Source organism: Aulonocara sp. 'chitande type north' Nkhata Bay, linkage group LG23 (assembly GCF_057382095.1).
Source record: "Aulonocara sp. 'chitande type north' Nkhata Bay isolate Kocher_YH1m ecotype deep benthic linkage group LG23, A_spYH_male_GT1.1, whole genome shotgun sequence".
NCBI lineage: Eukaryota > Metazoa > Chordata > Actinopteri > Cichliformes > Cichlidae > Aulonocara > Aulonocara sp. 'chitande type north' Nkhata Bay.
This window is the reverse complement of record NC_141365.1, coordinates 21,206,296-21,223,678: the sequence shown is the minus strand read 5'-3', so window position 1 is coordinate 21,223,678 and position 17,383 is coordinate 21,206,296. Positions and strand designations below refer to the sequence as shown.

At 40.8% G+C, this 17,383-nt stretch overlaps 2 protein-coding genes across 6 annotated transcripts; one reads left to right on the top strand and one right to left on the bottom strand.

Annotated features, from left to right (window-relative positions):
- Positions 1-748: 748 nt before the first annotated feature.
- On the bottom strand, positions 749-11,888 carry LOC147301663 (uncharacterized). 4 transcript variants are annotated; one of them, XM_086282939.1, is made up of 12 exons: positions 11,754-11,888; positions 10,380-10,582; positions 9,546-9,614; positions 6,734-6,826; positions 6,548-6,646; positions 6,342-6,465; positions 5,950-6,250; positions 5,810-5,856; positions 4,837-4,949; positions 4,123-4,636; positions 2,602-3,057; positions 749-2,491 (listed from the first exon to the last, which is right to left on the bottom strand). In XM_086282939.1, the coding sequence occupies exons 1-12, from the start codon at positions 11,755-11,757 to the stop codon at positions 2,277-2,279; spliced, it is 2,238 nt and encodes a 745-aa protein (XP_086139065.1). In that variant the 5' UTR covers positions 11,758-11,888; the 3' UTR covers positions 749-2,276. The 4 variants fall into 4 exon arrangements, with proteins under 4 accessions (XP_086139065.1, XP_086139064.1, XP_086139066.1 ...); XM_086282938.1 differs by having other exon boundaries at positions 750-2,491; positions 6,734-6,829; XM_086282940.1 differs by lacking the exons at positions 9,546-9,614; positions 10,380-10,582; positions 11,754-11,888 and adding an exon at positions 8,087-8,209 and having other exon boundaries at positions 750-2,491; positions 6,734-6,829.
- Positions 11,868-17,365, top strand: LOC147301662 (uncharacterized). 2 transcript variants are annotated; one of them, XM_086282947.1, is made up of 5 exons: positions 11,868-11,951; positions 12,552-13,247; positions 15,734-15,958; positions 16,047-16,145; positions 16,579-17,365. In XM_086282947.1, the coding sequence occupies exons 2-5, from the start codon at positions 12,954-12,956 to the stop codon at positions 16,684-16,686; spliced, it is 726 nt and encodes a 241-aa protein (XP_086139073.1). In that variant the 5' UTR covers positions 11,868-11,951; positions 12,552-12,953; the 3' UTR covers positions 16,687-17,365. The 2 variants fall into 2 exon arrangements, with proteins under 2 accessions (XP_086139073.1, XP_086139074.1); XM_086282948.1 differs by having other exon boundaries at positions 11,933-11,951; positions 12,555-13,247.
- Positions 17,366-17,383: the final 18 nt, after the last annotated feature.

Sequence of the window (17,383 nt, the reverse complement as noted above, 5' to 3'; positions counted from 1 at the left end):
TACACCCCTTTACTGTTTATTCATACATGACAGAGGCTCTAAAATGTTCTCATTATGTTTGTTTACTCCTGAATCATCTTCATCTGTTGAGCTATTTTCATGATCTCTTTGACTTCAACAAGTTTCTCCAGCAGTGCTACTCTAGATCTGTTAACCAAAGTTCAGTTTAAAGCATTGCAGTTACAGCAGTGATACAAACTAACCACCAAATCCAAGCCCAGAGATGACCTCAACTTTTCCTGAGCACCAGTGGGCTATTAACTATTAACGAACTCTTAAGAGGTAGAGTGATAAGCTTGTGTTTCCTTCCAACATTTGCCAAATAAAGGCCAAAAGCTCTCCTTAGTCTGCAGCTGGATGGACTAAAACTCCAACATCTGGGAATGCAGTTGAAGATCAGAGCCTGACAGAGGTGGAGAAGCTCTTCACGGACCTGCATCGCAAGCTGCAGTCCAAGATGGTAGTTAAAATCTGTTGGCAGGATAAGGGACCCATTGAAGATGCTCTGTTATTTAGACTCAGATTTGGTGTTTCAGATTGTGTGTGTGTATTCCTGCCTTAGAGGCTAAGTGTTTTGGGTGAGAAGACAAGATTTTGGTTGTTTAATTTCCCCGATTTAGTTATCTCCATTCTTTATAATTTAACAAAGTAGAGCACAATTGCTGAAAAGTGCCACAAGGTGGAGCCCCGTTCCTTGCTGTGCTCAACTAGTTATGGCACAATACAGAACAGATGATTTTTTTGTATAAATATGAAAAACTGAACTTACCAAGAAGACTGTTGGAGGACTGATAAATGAAGGCTGAGTTCAGACAGCTGAAAACTTTAAAAACTTGTTTGGGTTGATCTTGTTATACCACATAATAATACCAACTACAGATAGACAAACAAAGAGGTTTGTAGTTTGGTGTATATTTCAGATTAAGGACAAAGGCTGGAACAATTTTTGTACATGTAAACAGAGTCAGTGACACAAATTGATTAAACACTTTGTTTAACAGCAGAGTAAACATTAACGTGCTCCAGTCGACCTCAGGGTCTGCAATGTTCACGTTTAAGATCACCAAAAATAAGAATTTAACATCTTTTTAAGTCAAAATCATGAAAAAAAATGGCCTTTTATTATCCTATTAGTGTAAGCGCTTCCCACCAATGTGAAACTAACAGATTAGTGATGTAGTAATGTAACGTGTCACTGTACAAGAAAACAGTCATTCATTATATTTACTACCAACAGCACCTGAAGCAACGGACCCTGGACTTACTCCACTAACAGGACAGCGTATTCAGCTCCGCTGCTCATCAGTAAAGCTTGCGGTGATGCAGCTGTGAACTGAGCGGCAAATATTTGAATTTTCTTTGTAAAACTTTAGAAAAATCTGACGTTTTTTGACCAACAGCTGGAAACTGAGTGAAATTTAGTTTCAATACAAAATGAGAGACCAGAAATTTACTTTATCAATACTGAATTTGAATGAATCAAGTTTTTACCTGCAATGTTAAAAATTTACTATGTTCCATGTTTTATATTTACCTTTTTAAACATTAAAAAAATGTATACTCCATTATTTATTTATACATTACTGACATTTTTGCTAACTTAGTCGAGACTTAAGAGTGAAACATTTACTTTTATATTTCATGTCATTCACAAAATATTAAAAATAAATGTCATGTAAAATATTTATTATGCTCATTGTTATTAATTAGTATTTATTTATTATTATTTCTATAAATCTTGAGCATGATTACCTAATTACTGTTTTTTAATAATTAATTAATACTTTTATGAAATAATACTTATGTGTTTTCAACTTGATTGATTTTTGACCTTGTGTATTCAGGTGAGCAGTCGATTGTGTTGTCATTTACATTTTTCATACATTTGAAGATTTTTTCCATTTATAGTAAAATAAAAATGTTTGAATGTAAGAAAAACGTAAATGAGAGCATGTCAATAAAAACACATCAGTAAAATATGTTTTAAGTATTAAAAAAATACAAATAAAATATTAATAAACATTCAAAATAAAGTTTCTTTGATTCGTGAATGAATGATCAAACTCGCTTCATCAGCTGAAGTTGCAGAACTGCTTTCTGTTGTTTCCAGCTGTTAGTTTTGCCTGTAAATCAGATCCACGCAGATCACCTGCTCCCACCTTAAACTGCATCACCACAAGTCGACTCAGACTCGGGAATCTGCGATCGATTCACTCACTGCAGGAATGAACGCATGAAACTCGTACAACGCGCACAGTTCTGATTTAAGCACATCCTCAGGGTTCCTCGACCACCTGCACCACCACCACCTCGCTGTCGGCAGTCTGGTGTGTGAGCAGGTGTCTGTTCAGGTGAGTTTTTCGGGTGTAGCTCTTGGTGCAGAAGGTGCAGGCGTAGGGACGGATGTTGCTGTGGGACAACATGTGTTTCTTCAGGTCAAACTTCCTCCGTAAACATTTCCCGCACTCCGGACACGAGAACGGCTTCTCTCCTGGAAAACAGACCGAGAGGCGCTCGGGTTCAGAACCGGTACAAAAGCATCTGGAGTTACGACAGCATATCTTTGTGTACCGTGATCATGTGACCAGCTTCCTGTCTTACCTGTGTGTATCCTCCGGTGTTCAGTCAGGTGACAGGAAATGGAGAAGGCCTTCCCACAGTCCTGGCAGACATAGGGCCGCTCGCCCGTGTGCGTCCTCATGTGTTTCTGCAGGTCACCGCCGGACGGCCAGCCTTTACCGCACACCGTGCACACGTACGGCCGCTCCCCGGTGTGCCGCCGCACGTGCACGTTGAGGCCAGCGAGTGCGGTGAAGTCTTTGGAGCAGTAGGGGCAGCGGTAGGGCCGCTCACCAGTGTGTGTCCTCAGGTGGCCCTCCAGGCCATCGCGGGTCTTGAAGCGCTTGCCGCACTGCGAGCACAGGAAGCGGCTCTCAGCGGTGTGGGTCGCCCGGTGGGACTGCAGGCCGGTGAGCGAGCCGTACGTCTTGCTGCACAGGTCGCACTGGTACGTGCGGAAGGTGTGTGTGCGCTGGTGGATACGAAGCTGGGTCACCCCTGGAGACACAAACATTTAAACACATGTTTAACCTCCTCTGGGAAAAGGAGACTCACATCATGGATGTGAGTCAGTATGGATCAGGATCTCCAAGGAATGTTTTCATCACCTTTGTTCAATCTGCGCAACACAGAAATAAGAAACAAGGACTGGACGCAGGACTGATAAGGTGTATCTAATAAAATGACAGTGAGTATAAATGCCATTTCGTTCATTAAGCTTGTGTTGTTTCCTTTTTGCGTAAAAATCAGATGTGCATCGAGAGCTGCCACCACACTGGATGTAATGAAACCCTTTCCTAAATCCTGCAGCTGCTTTTACAATGTGAATTATGATCTGAAAATGTTTTACTTTCCCAAGATGAGCTCTACAAATTCTCTATAGGCTCTGTTCACGTGTTTGTTTTACAGCAGCTGGCAGCAAAGTGCTAGTGACCAAAACACTGACGACTCGCTGTGTAATACCTCTTTGAGATGGTTTTCATGTTTTTTCCCTAGCACACGGTGGTTACCAGGGGGAGGGAAGAAAACAGCGGGCAGGTTAACAGTACATGGTTAACAATCATGTGACTGCAAAACCTGAGCAGGTGTGAGGAAAAGTAAAAAAATAAAAAGTATAGCGCTCGATTATTTCGCCAAGTATTTTTGTCGCTTCAGGGTTAATAGGATGAAAAATAATTATTCTTTCTTTGAAAATAAATTTTCAGATGATGACGGTTGTTGATGAGCAGGCTTTTTGTTTTTTAACATTGTGTTGTAGCTCTGAAATGGAAAATAATTATAAAGGAAAATAATGAAAGCATCAGACTCTTGACTGTTTTAGAGCAGCAGCTCAACAGCAATGTTTTGTTCCACCGTCATCCTTTTTCCCAGAAACATCTTTAACAGAGGGCTGACTCAGATGAACTTGATGTGAACCTGCTGTTTGCTGCTCACCGAGTGAGTCAAACACACACAGCCGCCTCGCTGAGCTTTTAAAACCAGATCTGCTGCTAAGCTGCAGAGGTCAATGAGCCCATGGAAAGTGCTCTGAGTTAGTGGGGTTCACCGCTTTCAGTGGTCTACCTGAGAAGGTCTGGTCACAGAAGCGGCAGTTGTAGCGGAGCTTCGCCCCCTCCACCGAGTGCGTCTGCAGGTGTCGCAGCAGCCGCGTCTGTGAGCTGAACGTCTGGTCACACATCGTGCAGGTGAGGTCGGGCAGCCGGTGCTGCAGCCGATGGGCGTCCCTGTCCTTGGCCGACTCGAACACCTTGTTACACCGGCTGCAGGTGAAACCTCCCTTGTCCAGGTGTGTCTGCTTGTGATTGGTCAGGCTGGATAGATGGTGGAACTCCTTGTCGCACTGGACGCAGTGGTAGATGGGGCGGGCCCGGTGTGTGCGCTGGTGCGACAGCAGCTCGGCTTTGGTCTTGAACATGGCGTTGCACTGGAAGCAGGACAGAGACCTGACGGGTCGGGGAGGGGGCCTATTCTGAGGGAGGCAGGGCTCTTTGTCAGCGCCGCCAGGTTGAGTCTGTTCGAGCACGGATGTCGTTAAGGCCGAACCGCAGGACCTGTTAGTGCGTAGGTGTCGGATCACCTGCAGACAGTCAGACAAACATCTAAGGGAGTGATGTATATATGATGTATATATATATATTTTTTTAAATTTAAAATAAATGTGTTTTCATTTTTATGTGTGGTCTTATTGATTTATTTTAAGATACTTTTTTTGCTCAAACAGACAAAAAAGTGACCATATAGTTACTGTCATGCCACACTGAGACACTGACACAGTACCTGTGAGCGGTAGATGAAACATTTGCCACACTGAGGACACTTGTGAGCCACACGCTGGGAATTGTGGGAAATGCTGTGCAGAGCATTAGCTGTGACCTCTGAGCAGGAGAGATCTGATTGAAGAAAGACAGGAAGCTTTAATGACTAGTTCAGTTTCTATAGCTTTGTCACAATTCTTAGGCCGCATCCTTTGAAGGACCCGGCCTTCGTGGTCTACGTGGGCCGGGTCCTGTGAAATAGGACGGTCTAGCCTTCAGATTTGCGTCACCAGCTTTCTCAGTGGAGTTCAATAAACTCCTTGCTATCTAAATTATAACAGGACATTAGAGTACATTCTCGACCATCTCACGCTTCTGTTTAATCAGTTTTCTGTTTGACATTTATTCAGCTGTGTGAAAACTATAACTAATGTCAGCCAAACCGATTTACTCAGGAACAAATAAAATACTGAAAAAAGCCAAACAATAACTTTTTAAAGTTATTTAATAACTTATATATCATGTTTAACCTGAGTAGCGAAAGACCGTGCAGGGTCTAGAAACAATGTGCCGGAGTCCACTGTTCTCACCGGCTCTAGTGAGCCTTGACCTCCCGGTCAGCTATCGAGTTGGTGGGTAACAGACGTCTCAGAAAACGTCGGAGCATATTTGCAAATATGTGATGTCTCGATAAACCAAGCAAATATTTGAAGTTTACACAGCTACATTCTCACCTGAAAATACCTTAAAAGTTTATTTTCTAACCCAGAAAGAGTCATATTAAAACTAAGTAGCTGCCGCCATTGTTGGAAATGGGAATTGGCTGGGCCGCGCTATGAATTCTGGGATAGGTTGGGCTACGAATGATACACCCGACCCAACTTTCAAGTCTGGCTGTGATGTAAACGGCCTACAAATGTGGCTGCCAAAGGATGTGGCCTAGGAATTGGGACACAGCTTATATCTACGCGCGTGTGTGTGTGTGTGTGTGTTACCTGTGTCTTCTGATTGGTTGACAATGTCTCCACATGAGTCCCTCAACCTGACAAGCAAAAGCTGGTTATATTTTCAAGCTCTGAGGACTCTGAGGGATCCAGGATTATTTAAAAAACAAACAAACAAAAAAAGGTCTCACCTGTCCACCTCCACAACCACAGGTGTGACTACACATTCATTGCCGACTGCTGCCGAGCTCTCATTGGACGCCTCCAGCTCTGACCCAATCACAGTCTCCTCGATCTCTTCCTGCTCGTCCTCTGTTATCACCACCACCTCCACCTTCACCAGCTCCACATCCAGCTGCAAGGGGCTACTAACCTCAGGTAGCACATCTGATTGGATCTCCGTTTCAGGTGGAGGAGGGTTGGGATTGATCAGTTTAGTGAAAAGGGGGTGGGACCACACAGACAGGAGGGTCTCCTCTGTATCACAACCCACTAAGAAATAACCCCCCGCCAAAACATTAAAGATCAGCAAAACTGAGTCCGATTCTCATTTAATTTGATTAGTTCTTGATTACTTATTTACCTGTCACCAGTGACTGTCCCTGTAAACAGGTCTGATTGGTCAGCAGCTCCCTCAGATCATCCTTGTCCGCCTTCTGCAGACAGTCCTCCAGCCCAGAGGGGGCAGCATCGAACCAGGAGGCAGCCTGAGATGGATGAATGGCCACATAAATGAAAATGAAATACAGCAGAATTACTAGATTGACTGTTCAAGGTTTTACTGATCACCTGTTTGAAGTCGGGAACAGGAAAGAGCTGCTCGATCCTGGACAGGAAGTCAGATATGAGGGACTGGAGGGCGGAGTCAAACCTCTGGTCAAACACCTCCTGGAAGACAAGCACAGAGGTGAACGATGGACGGATTGAATGATGAAGCTTTGTGTGAAGCTGATAATTCAAGGTGGCAGCTCTGACCTGTAGGAGGCGTTGAGAATTGTCTGGACTCTTTATCAATTTGTCGGTGAGCATCAACAAAGCAGACCAGCATTCGCTTACGTCTTCATCCAGCTGCTGAGAGAACAGACGAGACACAAAAAGAAACTTTTATTTTCAGCAACAACTGAGGACATCAGCCAATAGTTACTATTATTTTTCTAGTTATAATTTTATGGGTGGTCGTATCATTAATGATGCTAGTTTTTATTAGTCTCCAAGAATTTTTCTGCTTAATAATTTTTCTAATAATAATTTTTCTGCTTATTTCTTGTCATTTTCTAAGACTCGTTTCCATTGTTGATTCTAGCTGTTAATTCTTGGCCAAATGAGCACAGGAAGAAACCATTAAATATTTTTTCCTAAAATAATGTCTCGGTATATGGTATGCATTACCATACGTTTTCTTATGGTAATGCTAATACAGTCATGTGAGAAAATTAGGACACCCTATGAAAGCCTGTATATTTTAAAATATATTTGGATATATGGAGATTTAATATGAATTTTAATGATACTGAGGGATCCAAATAATATAACTAAACAATTAAAAATAAGAAAAGCCTTTTTAAAACTTTATGTGAAATGTAATTTAAAAAACAATTTCTGGTGTGGAATAAATTAGGACACCCCACCCGTTATCCCACTTAAAATGGTTAAAATCACACACAGGTGTATCACGTCAGGTGCACATGATCAGTAAATCTTTAACCATCATTTTAAAGGAGCCTTGCCTATTTAAACCTCAGATTTAGTTTGGTGGTCTCCTGACTGTTGAAGTGTTGAAGTGAGCACCATGGTGAGATCTAAGAGCCGTCTGATGCCCTCAGAAAGAAAATTGTGTCCGCTTATGAGTCTGGTAAGGGATTCAAAAAGATCTCAAAAGAATTTGACATCAGCCATTCCACCATCTGGAAAATTGTTTACAAGTGGAGGACATTCAAAACAACTGCCACCATGCCCAGGTCTGGCCGTCCAAGCATATTCACCCGCGGAGCAGACGCCCAAAGAAGTCATCAAAAATCCCAAAAATGTCATCATAGGAACTACAGCAGGCTCTGGCTACTGTCAACGTGAAAGTGGATGACTCTACTATCAGAAAGAGACTACACAAGTTTGACTTTCATGGGAAGTGTGCAAGGAGGAAACCTTTGCTCACTAAGAGAAACATTAAGGGCAGACTGAAGTTTGCCAGAGTGAATGTAGACAAAGACCATGACTTCTGGAATAATATTCTTTGGACAGATGGGTCTAAAACTGAATCATTTAGACACCAGAACAGTAGACATGTTTGGCATAAACCAAACACAGTCTTCCAAGAAAAGAACGTCATACCAACTGTGAAGCATGGAGGTGGCAGTATTGTAGTTTGGGGATGCTTTGCTGCAGCAGCACCTGGCCAGCTCACCATCATAGAATCCATCATGAATTGTGTGTATCAGAGGGTGCTTGAAGAACATGTGAAACCATCTGTAAAAAAACATTAAAGCTGAAGCGGAACTGGACACTGCAACATGACGTTGCATGTCACGTGGGGTGACTTAAAACAGACTGTACATGCCAGAAAACCCCCAAACATCTCACAGCTGAAAGAATTCTGCATTGAGGAGTGAACCAAACTTGCTTTTGATCGATGTCAGAGACTGGTAAAAGGCGTCTCACTGAAGTTATATCAGCCAAACGGGGCAACACTAGTTATTAGGGGGTAGGGTGTCCTAACTTTGTCCTCCATTAAAATACACATTTTTGTTCACATTTGTTTTTTAAATGTGTAATTTTTTGTTGTTGTTGTTTAATTGCAACTAAGTCACTTTCTTTTCCAGTAATACATGAAAACATGATTGGACATTGTTATATGAACATTACTTAATAAAGAGCAGATTATTTAATGGGGTGTCCTAATTTTCTCACATGACTGCATGAAAGGCAGCAGAAGTTCAACTGATAATGGAGAACAACGACATGGTTGATGTCATGAAGACCAATTGTACAATCAAAGTTTAGATATGGACGACTGAAAGCACGAAAACGTCATAGCAATTCATTTAAAGGAGGAAATATTGAAATGTGCTGCATTAATGATTCACTGCTTTTTAACATATTAAAAAAAATTATTAGCTTAAACTGTTTGTAATTTAATATTACAATTAATGTTTAAAAAAATGTAAAATAAATACTGATATGAGGCATTTTCAGTTATTTAAAATATATATTTAAATACATTTTAGTGCACTGATAAAGGTGCAGGATGTTCCATCTTAAATATTTGTTATAAAATATTATATTGTTAATTAGATTTGATTTGATTTTTTTTAAAAGCCAAAATAAAACACACAGGGCTGGTGTTGGTTTCCAACATTTATCAGATTGATTACACCATTAATCAATAAAGAGCTGGGGTGCAGTGAAGTGACACAGATCCTGTAAGCCTGTCCAGTAATCTCCCTGCTCTCTCTCCTGGGCTTCAGTAGCTGGGTTAACAGGCTTCAGGCCAGAGAAGCACAGAGAGCAAAGAGATGCTTTTGGTATTAAATGAGAGAATTTCAAGTCATTATTTTTTTTGAGAAAGGTCCCGATTTAGTGCTGCTCAAACATTTAACAAGCTGAAGAGCTGTAGACACACACTCACTATTAACATGGTTTTCTTTTGATTTTGTCATGAAATAAAGGATTTAATCAATTGCTTCCAGTTAAGTGACTTTTCATGTTGAATCCTTTACTGAAATCACAGGAAACAGTTTGAATAAAAATAATTTTTAGACACAGTCATAGTCTGAATTACTTGTGGTCTCACCGTTGCCTCAGAGTGGATCCTGTCTAGGTGGGAATGGATGGCAGCTGATTTTGGTTCTGACAACGTGACCTAAAGAAAAAAAACAACAACAAACAACAACATAATCTGACATGTCCCTTCAATGTTAAAAAGGAAAAGTAACACACTCTATTTTGTTTAAAGTTTAGATTTTAACATTTGTTGATATACCTAACTATAAAATAACTCAAATGAAATTCAAATGAACCAAGAACAGAACCCTGAGGAACACCACGGAGAACCCCCCCCCCCCCCCCTATTTATTACATTTACATTGCTTATCTAACACTTGTGCATGAACTTTCCTGAGTTCCTGTAACTGTTTCGTCCTCTAAACACTGTGGAAACTAGGAATTATCAATGTTAATATAAAACCATTCTGGGGACTTTGGGGGTTTTCTACTACAGAACAGGCACTCTGCAGCACAAGAGGAACCTTTAAGTAAAGTCTAGCCAGTATGCAGCCATCTTGATAAAGATTTCCGACACTTACTATATTTCATCACTTGTTCAGAAGCTTTATTTATTTTTAATATCGAAGGTCACTTGGAGATGAAAATTGCATCAGTATCTTTGTTGCTATTATACTAATACCCAGGCACACAGATTATAGGCTCCTCTCTCAGATGTTGTACAGCATGCATGACATATACATCATTTACACCAGGTGTGGTAAAGATTTAATTAACACTTAAAGTTGTTATTCCTTATCCAGCCAACATAATGTGTTAAAAACAGGTGGGAAAAGGGAACTATTGGATAGTGCATGAAACCTTCAAATTCAGGTGTTACATTCTCTCCTTGCAAAACACCAACCTTTGCCCTCAGAGCCAGCAGCAGCAGACACCTCTGTCTGTCCGTCAGCAGTTGCGGGACGGCCTCAGTCACCAGGGAAACAAAGTCCTCCAGCATCCCATAATGCCTCACCATTTCGTGCCGTGCGACCTGCCACATCGCCGCTGTTAGCAGGCGGAGAGGCGGGACGAGGAGACGCAGGGAGGAGAGGGAGAGGAGGGAAGCTGCCGGAGAGGACAGGTTGACATGTCAGAGCAGGAAGCATCACTTATCTGGGTCAGTGTCAGGAGCTGCTGCACCCACACCAACCAGGACTCTAATGTTATTCTTACTTACAGTGACTTAATGTGTGTGTGAATGGGTGGATGACTGGATATGTAAAGCGCTTTGGGGTCCTTAGGGACTAGTAAAGCGCTATATAAATACAGGTCATTTACCATTTACTTAATGCAACTGTAACAATATGTAGGAAACTCAGAATGTAACATACTTTAGTTTGTCAGGGGAGGTAAATTAGAGATGTGCCCATATAAAATTAAAAAAAAAAAGGCTCATTAAGGTGTGCCAATTTGGCCACACCCTAATCATATTGATAATTATTACAATTTATAAACAGACAAACTGTTATCAGTAAACAAATGAGGTGGAAATATTTCAGGATGTTGAAGATCTTCTGATTAAACCAGAGAATTCAGAAGTTTGAAAAATGTAACTTGGGAGTTTGCCTGACAAAAGAAGCTACCAAACTCTGTTTAAAAAAAAAGTCTCAGCATTTTAAAAGTCAATGCTTATGATCGACTGAATGCATTTAATAAAACCGCACTAAATACATCTAAATAATTACAATATATAGTTTTAAATCGGCACAGTTTGATATAATATAGCTTTATTTAGACCTTGGAGTGTCATGTTTACCTTTAGTCACATTAGTGATCGTTAAATGATTGGTGTGTTGGTGAATTACAGCTTATTCTACTATTGTGAATGCACTGTTGGCAATACAGGGATTAGTGACTTACATGACAGCCAAACTGCTGCTAATTAACAGTTTAAATACCGTTAAAATACAAGCAGCCATCTGCTATCAGTGATATATACGACTTTTATCATAAGCAATCCACGCTTGATGCGTTACAAATACGCCGAATTAAAATGTAGCTACAATCGACTTATTATCAGCTGGTAGAGGCTAATCAATAAAGATTAACGTTTCAAAAACTAAGAACATATTTAAAAAGCAAATTTTTTGCATAGAGTTTGGTTAGTATGGGTGCATGCGCACAAGTTGGTGCTAGCTGGCTATAGCTCGGTAATTATCAAAAGAGACAAAAATCCTGATTTATTTTTAAAGAGCACCAAAATAACCGATAAGAGAACAGAGTAGTAAGCACATACCCATTCCGCGTGCAAACCCACTCACTGTAAGCCCAATTTTTTCCAAAATGTTAGCTACAGAGGCTAACGGTTAACTGTTTACACTACAGCTACCGACGGCTCCGCCCCCTTTATACCGGAACCTTTTTTGAAAAGCCAAAGAAACACATCCGGTGCACGCGTGCGTAGAAGTGGGGTTTATTTTCGTCGGTGATCCAGGTGAGTGGAACAGGTGTGGCTCAAAGGTCATTATTTGTGCTTAGGAATAGAGTTTATCCTCGTTTTACCTCCTCAGCAGGTTCACTCCTGAACAAGTTGAGAAACTTTATTTATTTAATATGATTGTATTTAATTCTATAAAGAGTTAGAGAGCAAAAATCATGATTAGGACAAAATTGTATCAATTAACTAAAATCCAAAATCTGATATTGATAATTACTTTAAAGAAAAAATGTTAACAATTAAAAAAAATCATTAGTTGAAATTGTTTGTAATTTAAATAAATATTACAATTAATGTTTAAATACTGATATGAATACTGATATGAGGCATTTTCAGTTATTTAAAATATATATTTAAATACATTTTAGTACATTGATAAAGGTGCAGGATGTTCCATCTTAAATATTTGTTATAAAATATTATATTGTTAATTAGAATTTTTTTTAAGCCAAAATAAAACACACAGGGCTGGTGTTGGTTTCCAACATTTATCAGATTGATTACACCATTAATCAATAAAGAGCTGGGGTGCAGTGAAGTGACACAGATCCTGTAAGCCTGTCCAGTAATCTCCCTGCTCTCTCTCCTGGATTTCAGTAGCTGGATTAACAGGCTTCAGGCCAGAGCAGCACAGAGAGCAAAGAGACGCTCGAAATACAGAAAACACAAACAATACCAGCAGTGAATGTGGAAGAGCTGGAGGCCGGACTTTGTGTGGACTTCGGATGGATCTGCGGGGGGTGGAGAAAGGTCGACAGTCAGGCCTGATCCTTGGAGGCTCCTCGGCTCCTGCTGGCCTCCTCTATGGCCGTCTGGTTGCCAAATGCTGGAAATGAGCCGCTGTGTTTCTTGTTTCTTCATTGAAATAATTTATTGTAGCTTTTAACAAAGTGTGCTTGTAGCTTTTTCACGATTTACACCACAGTTTTATCAGGAAACAGTCTGTTTGTTGCTGCTGTAGTGTTCTGCACCACAAGGGTAAACATACATATCCTCGTAATGGATCCTGACAGAGAAGAAGCTGAAGTATTTTCGGACCCCGAGGACCCATTTGCTCTAACAGCAGAGGATAAGGAACAGGAGGAGGATGAGGAGGAAGAGGATGATGATGAGGAAGATGCCAGGATTTTCAACGCTTGGATGCAGCGGTACCGGGGAGGGGAACAGCAGAGTAAAGTAGGAGAGGAAGAAGATGAAGATGACGAGTCAGAGGGAGGAAGACTTAAAAGCAGAAGCAGCCCAGAGCCTCCGGCAGCGGTAAAGTCGGGCCGCCGAGCATCACTGCCATGTCCGGTAAGAACACCAGTAACTGTACAACTCCAGACCAACTGTAAAGTGCAGTAGTGTGTGGTCAAAGGGAGGGGTAGTCATTAATGCTTGCCTTCTTTGATATGCTGAGCCATAATCAAGATTCAAATGTTGTTGTGGACAAGTCGTCAATCACAGGAACTTAAGCACAAGAAGTTCTTCAAATACTTAAAAATTGGAAACATTCCTTAGTGATACAGTCCTAAGCTCAAGAGCAGACAGTAATAGGTTGTTTGTTGAGATTTTGTTCATTTTGTCAAGTGCTGTCTTCAAGGTCAAGAAAAAGTTCATTTCCTTTATCATTCAGGAAGAGTCATTTAGTCCAGACGGTCATGGCCATCTGGCTGTGTGGATACTCGGTCTAATTGGGATACAGTGGTCAGTCGCTCCTTTTAACTTGTGCATGACCTGCTTCCCGTCTTGCCATGATGGGGAAGGTAATGAGAATTGAATTCATGCATTGCAATATCTTGTCCACAGGCATTTGGGAATTTGGGAAATTCTTGGAGCCAAAGAGTTTTTTTGATGCAGTCTTTGGTCTTGCTTTCAAAGATAAGATATAGTGCTCAGGCTACCAGAAGAAGTTCAGTCTGAAAACTGGTGTGGGCATCTGATGCTCCTGGTGGCAGTCCCAGAGCACACTGGGTAAGAACAACTTGGGATGATATCTGGCAAACATTACTTAAGCCTTAGCTTCCCAGCTGAGGTCTATTTTTTGATGTATTCAGACTGTATCCAGAATCCATAGAGCTACTATCAGAGTACCTGGCAGGAACCTAATAATTAATCTAATTTGCCTCCAACTTGAACAAATCCTTAGCCTGCTACCAGAAAAACCCAACAGACAAGCATGGAGACCTTTCATGTCCATCCCACAAGGTAAACACAGCCATTTACTTTTCTGCACCACTATATAATTTACCCTGAAAAATACAACAATCACATATCACAAGAAAAATAACTGGAAGAGAGCATCATAGGACTCTGGAATTGAAAATGTGCCGGGCTTGCGCTTAGATTCCAGTGGATGGCAACCGATGATGCATTAAGAATGTCTGCCCTTTAACCAGTGTGGTAATTTAACTGTGGTTACATTGTCTGTGCTTTTTTTGGGTTAATGTCACAAACAACTTCTAGAAATTTGTAATCCAGTGCAAGATAACCCTACTCATGTTGTTGGAATATCGTGAAACGTGTGTCTTGATGTATCATCATGTATCTCAATAATTTTTAGAGAGATAAATTTTGCCAGTAATCAAAGTGACTTCATCCTTCTCTTGGAGGGACCGTGAGTTCACAATAATGTGTTGTAATGGGTTCCGACTATGGATTGGGTGTGAGCTGCTGCCCAAAGTGAAGGAGTTTATATCAGGGTTGGTTTACAAGTCAGGGAAGAGAGGAGCACGTGATTGACAGTCAGATTGGTGCAGTGTCTGCACTGAGGTGGCACTGTATTTGTCTGTTGCAGTTAAAAAACAGTTAAAAGAATCAGATCTCACATAGAAGCAGAAGATACGAGTTCCCTTTGATGGCTGTGGTCTCCCTTTGAGACAGGGGATCAGAGCAGAGCTGCTACTCCTGCACACTGAAAGAAGCCAGTTGAGGTAGTTTGGACATCGAGTTATGATGCATCCTGGACGCCTCATAGGTGAGGGGATTCAGGTATTTGCAACCAGAAGAAATAAGTTGGAGATGGTCTGTCCTCGAGTTGTCTTGGATTCACCTTGCTCCCCCCTCAGAGGTCCTGGAGGAGGTGGCTAGCGAGTAGGAGACTGATGGATATCTTGTTTCAAGACTTTATCATCTAGCTCTTTCCTTTTTTCATAACATTGTAGTGAAGGATGATCAGGAGAAAATGGTGCCCGTTTTAATGCAGTTACCATTACAAACCAGTTGTATCAGTTTATATCAGTCATACTTTCAGTCTTCAGGGTGTTCACAGCTCATGAACACTCTGTCATCCATAAACCAATGTCTTGTTTACTGTTTTCTAAGCTTCAGCTTTGCAGTTTGGTTATAGGGGAAGTAAAGACTCCCAGAGGTGCTAATGGAGCTTTTAGGTACATGTTCTTGTTTGTTTTTTGTTAATGGGATAACTGGATCAGTGAGTCTTTTGTTTGTTCAAGACTTTTTTTAACGGCAGAAAAAAATTAGAAACAAAGAAATAAAACTGTGTGAAAGAAGGAAGGCAAATATTTACAGAGAGTAATGAGTTAAATGTTTATTATAAGCAGTCCACTGACATTTCAGTTTTTTAAATCATCCTTCAGTTTTGTATAGTGAGTATTGACTTTAATGTGTACTTTTTAACTTTATTAGTCATATTTTTCTCCTTAATTTGCTTTATGATCTTATATACTATATTTGCAGTTCATATTCAGCATTTTGTGCCTGTAAATTACTTTGAATTGCATTTAGCGTTTATGCTCCCTGCATCAAGTTTGATTGATTAATTGATCTTTTGTCTTCAGTCCACTCTGTCGGCCATGCAGCTGTCTCGTCTCCACTCGTCCACTCAGGCTCCGGTGACGGCGAGGGTTTTGTTGCGTCGCTCTTCCTCCCGCCGCCTTCTTCCATCACCTATGGAGGCCGCTGTGCCCACCTCAGAGCGCAGGCAATCTCTCATAACCACAATCCCCGAGGTTGTGCCACCTGAGAGGCGGGGACAGTTCAGAAGACGTAACGTCATGTCGCTGGTGTGTAGACGCACTTCCCGATTTTTATAAGACAAAATTAAATTGTGTTTTTAGGCTCTTTGTGACTTTAATTGTTTGTGTGTTCCAGAGCGATGCTTATAGTGTGTGTCTGATCTGTCATAACGACTTAAATAACGGCGCTGGTGGCACCAGAGAGCTACAGTGCACACACACCTTCCACAAAGAGGTAGCACATACCAGCAACAACATCAACACATAAACCTTTTCTTGCGTTAAAAGTTGGGCAACTATAGACGGGTCACAAGTAAACTCAGCACAGACAGATGGACCCTGGAGGGTTATAGAGGTCCAATGAAGGCCCTGTCTAAGGTGGATGACACTGAAGAGGTCAAGTAGATGACTGCAGACACTCATACAATGACAGAGTCACTAAAATAGGTTTAAAACAAGTTTGATTTCCCCCTTTTTAAGATTTTGTAAGAAATGAAAGACATGTTAGTCCAGTCTTCCTCTGAGACATTTTAGGCCATTCATTAGTGAGAAAAAGATGCAACCACTACAAAGACATCTTTTTGACTCAATGGTCTTGTTCCTCTACATGCTGGTGCTCCAGGACTCCATGATGGTAACGTACTCTCTCATGCCTTCTCTCTCCTCAGTGTATCGAGGAGTGGTTGTGGAGGAAACAGTGCTGTCCAACATGTCACGTTCAGGTGTCCATGCCACAGCCATCTTACTGGAGCTCCAGCAGGGTCATAATCCCCTAACATCACCAAGAAAAATGTCAGTTAAACTGGACTTTATTGGATAACCGCTTTATTAGAGCCCAGTGAATTTATCATTGTCTTTCAGAATATTATCAGAAGAGGAGCCTGACTTTTGACGCAAAACGTTATTTAATAGATTAAAAGACAAAAAGATTAGCACTCAGTATTTATATAAGGAAACATCCTCTGTCTTTTATTTGTCTCCATTTTGAGCCACACTGGCTTCAACAACCAGGTTATCCTGAGAATAAGGGAGTGTATTCCCTGTTTTAACACCCATATCGTCTCAGTGTGATACAAATAAGTCATATAGTAAAGGACCAGCGCTGAAGCTGGAGAACAACCAAAATAACCTCATGTATGTTTTTTTCTTTTTGTCTTCTTTTTATGGCAACTTTAACAGTAATCAGTAATGACTTTAAAATAAAATGTAATTGTGTCCGAGGAGAAAAATATGGTGCAGACATAACAAATTCTCAGTCTTAGAAAAAGTTTGGGGTTTTTTTATTTCTAAAATTAATTATAGTTTCTTCTGCTAGTCTGTTATGCTCTGTTTTTATTTGTTTTTTTCTTGTTCTATATTTTATCATTTCATTTGTCTTTTGGTGTGAATATTCCTATATTTTATTTGCGGATAATCACTCAGTTATCTCTGTAATCAATTTTGAACGAGCTCTACCAATAAATGAACTGAAGG